At 51.2% G+C, this 8,848-nt stretch overlaps 1 protein-coding gene across 1 annotated transcript in view; it reads right to left on the reverse strand.

Moving 5' to 3' along the window:
* Nucleotides 1–1,258, reverse strand: part of ART1 (ADP-ribosyltransferase 1) — a 6,003-nt gene extending 4,745 nt beyond the window's left edge. Inside the window, exons 1-3 of the mRNA XM_027774511.1 lie at nucleotides 1,183–1,258; nucleotides 565–668; nucleotides 1–283 (exon numbers count right to left, since the gene is read on the reverse strand). The exon at nucleotides 1–283 is cut by the window's left edge and continues 507 nt beyond it. Coding sequence (XP_027630312.1) covers nucleotides 1–283; nucleotides 565–668; nucleotides 1,183–1,258 — 463 coding nt within the window. The remainder of the gene's footprint in view (nucleotides 284–564; nucleotides 669–1,182) is intronic.
* Between the last annotated feature and the right edge of the window lie 7,590 nt (nucleotides 1,259–8,848).

Below are 8,848 nucleotides of genomic sequence, written 5' to 3' on the forward strand. Positions count from 1 at the left end.
CCCCGTGCTCCGCGCGGACCCCCGCCGGCCGCAGGGGCATGCGGGTGGGGCTCGGGCCCCACTCTGGCCCCCAGGCCCGGCGCTCCTGCCACTGGTGGCTTGCCAGCGCCCAGCCCTCCGCGTACACTTTGTTGGTCTGGAACTCCGTGAGGTTGAGGTCCGGGAGCGCCGCGGTCATGGCCACTGTGCAGCCGGCGTACTGGTCGTCGAAGGAGGCGGGGGCCATGTCCAGGGGCGTTTCTTGAGAGAAGAGGTCTCGCGGTGAAATGGGGTGGCTTTGGGCCTGAGGGAGTGGGAGCGGCAAGGACTGAGAGGCGCCCTGCGAGACCGGGACCCCGTCACCCAGCTGTCCCCTCCACGGAGGTGGGGCTGGGACTGCTGAGAAGCACTGAGAGCTTTGCACACCTGTAGGAGGGGCGCTGGGAACAAGGACTGCAAGCTCCAAGACCAGGACTAGGGCTGCCCCCTCCACTGAGCGGATGCCCCAGGCAGCATCAGGCATTCTTGCTTCCCTGACACACAGCGGGGCCGCCTGCTGGGACAGGGAGTGGACAATGACCATACCTGAAGTGCTCCCAGGAGCACCAGGGACGCAAGGAGCAGAGACATGGAGGCAGGAACCCACAGGCTGGAGAGAACCCTGAGCCAGTTGCTGTCTCTCTTTGGATCTCAATGTCCTCGCCTGGAAAACTGGCATGTCAGTCTACACAGTCTGATAAACAGCAGTTGACACTAACGTTTAGTCTGTGCCCCTCCCAGTGTCAGGCACAAAGAGTCTGAGATAGAAATGGAGTCTCAGGGGGCCGGCAGGTCAGGTCACGTGGTGGTTAAGGGCACTGGACTCCCACATGGCCTACCGCAGTTCTAGTCCTGGACCTGCCAGCTTGCTCCCTCACTTTCTATCTCTTGCTCTGTCCCTCTCTAGTCAAATTAAAATAAAGAAATAAAGTTAAATAAAGTAACTCTTTAAAAAAGAAGAAGAAATGGAGACTGGAAGAAACATGGGCAGCTTCCTGGAGGAGGTGACATGTGAATAGCATCTTGCAGGATGACTAGGAGAATCAGATACTAGCAAGTACAGACTGAGAGGACAGAGTTGAGCCAGGAAGGGAGTTTGGGCAGTAGGATGGGAAGAGCAAAGGTACTGTGCTTAGAACTCCGAGGGTGCGCAGAACGGCCTACGGTCATCTGGGGTGGCAGGGCTGGCAGCGTGGATGTTGGGAAGACGGGGCCAGTCGTGAAGGGACTTGTCTGCCATGGTGAGAGGCCCAGGCGTCTCTGCACGGGGGACGTGAGGCTGGAAGGGGTACATCCAGGAGCAATTGCTACCGAGGCCACGCAGGACTCCAGCGGGTTCAGGGTCCCCGTCAGCAGTCCTCTGCAGACTCCCCAACCCTGATCTCATCCCCTCAGAGGCAGTCTGTGTTCCCACTTCTAATGCAGCCTTCCTAACTGGTGCTTATAAAAGCCATTTCTTGGTTCTTGCCGTTTTCTTTCATTTACACAAATGATGATGGAACCAGTGGCTTTTGTTGTTTTCAGTTTTGTTTTTAGCTTACTTCTTTCTTCAGTGGGCAAGCGAGTGAGAGAGAGACAGCAGCCTCGTCAAGGTCCTGACGCTGGGATCCACCTCCATCCAGCCTCCGGCAGCCCCACAGCTTCGGCACACATGCGACTGGGGTACTCAGGGAGGACTCTGGCTGTGAGTCCAGAACCTTCCATCTGGGATTGCCTTACAGAGGGCTGCATTTACCGCTGGGCTACCGTCTGCCACAGCCCCCTTTTTAAAAGTTTCTTTCTTCCACGAGAGAGAGACAGACAGGCAGCGTTGGCAGAGTCTTTACACCACAGCCCACTCCCAGCTTTGCCAAGGGGGATGGGCATGCTGCAGTCCCTTCTCCTTTCAGGATGGGCACATGTGCACGTGCACCCAGAGTGATTGTTGAACTGTGGTTGGCCATGGTGGATCTGACTGCCTTAACCACCAGGCCATGGGCCCAGCCTATTTTCTTTTCTTTTTTATTAATTGTATTATTATCATAATCCTTTTTTTTTTTTTTTTTTGGAGAGATTTTCACTGTAGGGCGCGTGCGCTCGCCAGACAGACAGAGACATAGAGACAGAAAGCGAGAAATCACCCCCAGGGGGGATGGTCACGCCGCAATCCCTTCTCCTCCATTCTCCTCTCGGGATCTTGGGCACGCACGCACACGCGCCCGGCGTGAGTTTTAAGCCACCGGGTCCAGGATACGAACCGCGGTCGACTATGTGGGAGTCCAGCGACATAGCCATTACGCTAACTGCTGGTTCCCATAATCCTTTTTATATTACATTGAATCACATATGTCTTTACAGTGTATTACATTTCTTTTTCCAGCAGGAAAAAGATTCAAGGCTGCTATTACTTTTCATTGGCACTGTAAGAGTGACAAAGACTTTACTATCCACATCAGACCTGGGGTATTGTATGATCTTGCACAGGGTTTTCTTACACCTATCTTTCTTATTTTTATTTATCTATTTATCATTAAAGGTTTATTTTTTCCATGAGTGAGAAAGACAGAGAGAGAGAGCACACGCAATAGTGTTCTGATGCCATGATCTTCCCCCCGTTTCAGCTGACCCAGATCATGGGCATGCCCTTGCCTGGAGTACTTAGAGAGGTGTTGGAGGTGGACCTGGAACCCTCCCATGTTGGTTCAGCCTCACAGAGTCACATTTTACCGTGGTGACTGTCTGGTTCCAATACTCTGCCCTTCTGAAAGTAACTCGGATCCAGCCTATTTTTTTAAATGAATTATTTATTTAATTATTATTATTCAATTTGACCAGAGACATAGAGACAGAAAAAGAGGGAAAGTGAGAAAACAAGCCACCATGTTCAGAACTCGAACTGCAGTAGACCATCTGGGAGTCCAGCGCCCCAACCACCATACTATCTGCCGACTCCTATTTAATTTTTTAAAATGAAGCTCCTCTTTATTTCCCATTAACGTTCATCATTCTTATATAACCAAAGAATATCACGATACAGCCCGACACAGCTTTTCCTTTGTCTTTCACTAGCATAAATGAGGTATAATTGGTATGCAAAATTTGCATATAATTAATATATCTAATTTGGTGAGTTTCAACAAATGTATATACTCATGTTACCATCACCACAATCAAGGTAACCAGGCCAGCTGGTGGCCTGGTGGTTAAGATGGCTGGATCACATATGGCCAACTGCACAGTTCAAGTCCTGGACCTGATGGCTTCAAAAACACACCAGGTGCATGTGCATGTGTGCCCAAAATCCCAAGAGGAGACTAGAGGAGACAGGACTGCAGCATGGCCATCCCCAGTACAGTGTGCTTTCTCACTTTCCCTCTCTCTCTGGTGAGGGGAAAGAGGAATGAGAGGGTTGCCTAGAGGAGGAAGCCAAATCGCAGGTGAAGTGACATTCTTCCTTGGGCTTTTTGAGGCTCTTTGCTTCTGGCCTAGGGTTTCTTGAGATTCCCCAGTATCCTTGTGAGGAAATCGATTCTAAGTGTCCCCTCTTTCAGGGTGATTCCTGTAAACTTGCCTTTGGAAGTCTTGTGTAATTAATTGTCCCTACTCTACCAGTCAGCCTGGTGTCCATCTGTTGGCTCATTCACTAAAAATTACTATAGTTGACAGCTAGTGCTGGGTGCGACATGGGTCCATCCTACATTCTCCATTCCCCTGCCTTGGCTCAGGCTTCCATCTGCCCCTCACCAATCTCCTTGCCTCCCCTGACACCCTGCTCACCTGCCTGCCTTGCAAGTCCACCTCTGGTCTTGTTCTTTACTTGTTTAAAAGCCTTCTGGGGGGTGGGACCAGCAGATGGCATAATGGTTTCGTTGCTGGACTCCCACATAGTCAGCTGCAGTTCAAGTCCCGGACCTAGCGACTTAAAACTCACACCAGACGCATAGGTGTGTGTGTCCAAAATCCCATGAGGAGAATGGAGGAGAAGGGATTGCAGCATGGCCATCTGGGGGGTGATTTCTCACTTTCTGTTTCTATGTCTCTCTCTGTCTCTCTGGCTAGCACACACCGTACAACAAAAATCTCTCTTGAGGGGACCAGCAGTTAGCATAATGGCTATGTCGCTGAACTCCCATGTTGTCGACCACAGTTCAGTCCCGGACCCGGTGGCTTAAATTCATGCCGGGCGCGTGTGTGTGTGCCCAAGATTCCGAGAAGAGAATGGAGGAGAAGAAGGGATTGCAGCATGGCCATCTGGGGGGTGATTTCTCACTTTCTGTTTCTATGTCTCTCTCTGTCTTTCTGGCGAGCGAACATGCCCTATAGCAAAAACCTCTCCAAAAAAAAAAAAAATCTCTCTTAAAAAACAAAAACAAAAACAAAAACGGGAGTGGGGAGCAGCAGGTGGCATGGTGACTGGGATGCTGGACTCCCACATGGCTGACTGTGGTTTGGGTCCCAGACCTGGTGGCTTATTTTCTTTCTCTCTCTCAGTCTCTCTCTGATGAGTGCACATGCGCTATAACAAATGTTTAAAAATAATAATAGTAATAAATAAAATTAAATATTTTTAAAGAATTATTTTATTTAACTTTATTTATTTATTTTAATTTGATCAGAGAGGGACAGAGTGAGAGAGAGAGAGAGAGAGAAAGAGAAAGTGAGAAATCCCCTAAGTCTGGGAGTCAAACTGTGGTCGGCCATGTGGGAGTCCAGCGCCCTTAACCACCACACCACTTGCCAACCCCGAAATTAAATAAATCTTTTTTAAAAAATGCCTTCTGGGCCAAAACTAACTGGAAGAAATCTCAAAATACAGAATGAAAATGTAAAAACAAAAATGAGGGGAGAGATAAGAACACAACTAAAAACACAAAGAAAAATTCCAAACCAAAATATCCCTCAGCCTAGGGTCACCCTCCTCATTCCCAGTCTGCGCTCCTCTGGGATTGGCCCTCCATGACTTCTTCAGCCAGTACCCTACCACCCCTGTCGGCCTGTGCAGTACAGATGGGGCGCCACTCCTTCCAGTGGCTCTGCACACATCTCCCCTGTACTTGGGACACACTTCTGGGTACCAGCTTTTCAAGGCTTACCTCTGGGATCACCTCCTCCAGGAAGTCTTCCCTGGGCTCCCACACTACCCTGTGCTGTCCTCTGTCACTGTTCTACTCACACCACGTTTCTGTCTCCCTTTCTGGCCTAGGAGCTGCTTGAAGGTGGGGACTCGGTATGGCCACAGCACTAAGCCCAAGGTCAGGTGCAGGTGGCACCCCGGAATGTTTGCTGCGAGTCTGGGGTTCCTGGGACAGCCAGTGCTGTAGGCCTCTGCGGGGCAGGTAGATTGCTGACCTTGGTGACACTGTCAAAGTCAGGGGGAGATGGCATGGAGGCCGGATGGGGTGGGCTGGGAGGTGAGGCTGTACAGAATGTGACCCAAATAGCTCTCCCGGACCCCCAGACTTCCTAGCGGCCCCAAACCTCTCCGTAACATGTTCTCTGCAACTTTTCCTCATGACCATGAATCCCCCCCAATTTCAACTCAGAAAACATCCCCTGCCTGGTTCCCAGAAGGAGGGCGCGTGTACCTTACCTAGGCCTTCTCCAGGGTGGGAGCTGGTGGGTCTCTTGCGATGGGGGAGAGGACGGGGTTCTCCTTTATACCGTGGATTCAGCCCCGTGCCTCCCCCACACAGCTGCTCAGAAATGTGACACTCCCCCATCTATTTCTGGACGTCTCCTCAAAGCTCAGGAACACTAGCCTCCTCCCAATCTGACCTGGGCCAGGGCTCTTCATTAAAAACACGGAATCCCAGACGCCAGGAAATGTGGCTGAGGCACTGAGGATCCAGGGCAGGACAACTGCCTGCTCACTGGGCTTAGCCCTGTGTTCTTTTTTTTTTTAATTAAAAAAAATTTTTTTTTAATTTTTAATGCATTTATTTTAATTTCAAGAAAAAGTTTTAGGGGTTTTTTTTTTCCTGAAACTTTTAACTTAATTTACATTCATTCCCTAAGCATCATCACAGCATACAAAATGTGATTTCCTATCCAGAATTTACTGCATAGTGGCTTAACCATGCATGCTATCGTCAAAAATTTTCCATTTGTAGTTTCTAGTATTTTTTTTTTTAACTCCTATTTCTGACCCTCTGGCATTTTCCAACTATCCTCTTCTCACACTGTCTCTGATGTCTACAGTTGTCTTCTATTCCTTTTCCCCCCACATTGTATTGGTCACACAATTTCTTAAATAATCTAACTACTTTCAATAGCAAGTTCAGCTGGTAGTTTCAAGAAAAGCAGTTTTAACTTAAACCAAAGAAATGCTAAGGAACTTTGCTTAAAACTTAAAGCTAGGAAACAAGTTAGGATTCTGTTCAAATGGTAGGTACAATGAACCTATCCATATCTCAAGACAGGACACAAATCCTTACAAGCAGACAACAAAGCCTACAAGAAAATCAGCCATGTTTTAGTCAAAAGTCATAAAATTCTATTTCACCAATTCAGTCTCATGTACTTTATCTTCTGCTGTGCTTCAATTTTCTTGATTAAATTCTGGGATATAATATTCAACTCCAGACTTGTCTCTATGATTAAGTTGGCCATTTTCTTAGTTTTTGAACTCTTATTTCTGTGTGTCTGTATTTAATTTTCCTGATATAGCACTCCCTTGAAGCTCCTGTTCTGCTCTCCCTGGGGAGAAGCAGAGCAGGCTTCAGTGCTCTGGCCTCAAGGGCATCTCCTTACATCTCCTTCCATGTGAGCCTGGAGATTTGCATCAAGTCCAGGGGAGTGCACCTTGCACCTTGCCTAAGGTACGAGGGGAGTCGGCCCAGGGAACTGGGTTCCGGGCCCCAGCTCCAGCCCTGACCACCCTGTGATTTTGGAGGACTTTATTCAACTCAGGACTCTTGTCCAATGACCAGATCTGAGTCCACCTCATGGGGCCTTTGGGGACTTCCAGGTGCTGAGACGGGAGAAGTCATGTCCCAAGGTGAGGTGGAGAGAGGACAAAGCAGTCAGATCCTTGTAGATCCAGTCAGTCCCAGGGCCTTCCCAGCAGGCCAAACTCTCCAGACAGTATCTTTCATTCTAGCCACTGCAAACGTTCAGGTGCCCCCAGGGAACAGTGGCAGGTATGATAATACTGGTAAAGGTGGTGACTCCTCGTTTTCTGATCTAGGACAGCTTTGGAGTGGCTAGTCTCATTGCAATGGGGTAAGAACTTGTCTTGAAGCTGTTTTCCTAACAAGCACTCTGTTTTGGGGGGATGCCATTCTTTCCTCCTCTCTCCCCATCCTCCCACATGCCTGGACACAAATTGTCTAATTCTTCTTTTTTATTTTAAAGAATTATTTATTTTATTTATTACTATTGTTATTTTTTATTTGACCAGAGAGAGAGAGGGCAAGAGAGAAAGGGAAAACAAGAAAGCAAGTCACCAGGTCCAGGACTCAAACTGCGCCTGCCATGTGGGAGTCTAGTGTTGCACCACGCCCCCTGCTGGATCCCCTAACTCATCTTTAGGAAGACTTTGGAGTAAATGTGATTCTAGGTGAAGGAAGCTCTTTATTTGGCTGATAATCTGAGGGGACAGGGGGACAAGGATGGGCAAATTAGTGGGCCAGACCAGGCAGAGTCCTTTGGGTAGAAAAGGTCTAATTCTCCCATCCCATCCCCGATGCCCAGCAGGCAGCGTCTTTCAAATCTTGACATGTATGTCCTCTGGCCACTCTGGGAGAGTGACATCCTTTCTCCTCCTCTTCCAGAGCCATTTAGGGATTCTTCAAGTAGCCCCTTCTCCCCTTATCTCTGACTGGGCACCCAGATCTCCCAGCCAGGTTATTTATAGACGAGCCCAGAAGAGGTGTGTGGGGGGGAAGGCTAGTGTTTACAAACATGAGGTCGGGTCGCCTGAGTTCAGGAGGACAAAAGAGAGGACCTGGGGACGGGGCGGGGCTGGGACCCAGAGCCCCGTCTCTGGTGTGACCCTACCGATGGGGAAGGGGCGAGATGAAGAGACGGGAGGGGAGTGGGTGCTGTTCACATGCCGGAGCCCGCGACCCGACCTGTGGGCCGTGTGCAAGTCGTGGGCAAATCGGCCAGTGCTCGTGGACACCTCGGGGCGGGCGGGACCAGCCGGCTCGTGGAGGGGACCGGGACCAGCCGGCTCAGGGCCCACCCGAGGGAGAGACCGAGTCTCACACGTCCCCTCCTGCACCCCAGGCCTGGCTAGGCGGCGAACGGGTCCTGAGACAGAACCCGCAGTCCTAGGGCTGGGGAGTCACGCCCCTCAGCCCCTTGCCCCGCCACTCCGGCTCCCCCACCCGTGTCTGTTGTTGGGGAAAAGGGGTGTCGGGTTACCGCCGCGGGGGCTATAGTTAGCCGCGGGGACTTTATCAGCCAGACTCTGGGGACAGCGCAGCGCCAGCCCACTTCAGCCTCCCGCCTGCTCCGAGCCACCCACGCTCCTTCCGGCTCTCGGTCCCCACAGCCCCACAGCCTCCAGGTGGGTCCTCGCCTCCCCGGGGCGCCCTGCCCTCTCCAGGCGGGGCCAAATTACGCCCCCCCTCTATCAAAAAGTCCCGGGACAAGAGAGGCTGAGTAGGAAGGCGACTGGGAGCCTGCGGGGCCGAGACGCGAGGCCGCGCTGCAGACTGCACGCCAAGGCCCCGCCCACTCCCCGGCCCGGCCACGCCCCCCGGCCTGGGCCGAGTCCCGGACCCGGGACCCTCCACCGCAGGACAAAGGGTCCAGGCGCCCGTCGAAGCCTGGACTCCGCCGCCGCTGGCCCTGCCCTCGTCCGGACTCGCCCTGCTGGGTCTTGCAGGGATGATGCTGGCGGCCC

Source organism: Tupaia chinensis, unplaced genomic scaffold, assembly GCF_000334495.1.
Source record: "Tupaia chinensis unplaced genomic scaffold, TupChi_1.0 Scaffold000047_1, whole genome shotgun sequence".
NCBI classification, from domain to species: Eukaryota; Metazoa; Chordata; class Mammalia; order Scandentia; family Tupaiidae; genus Tupaia; species Tupaia belangeri.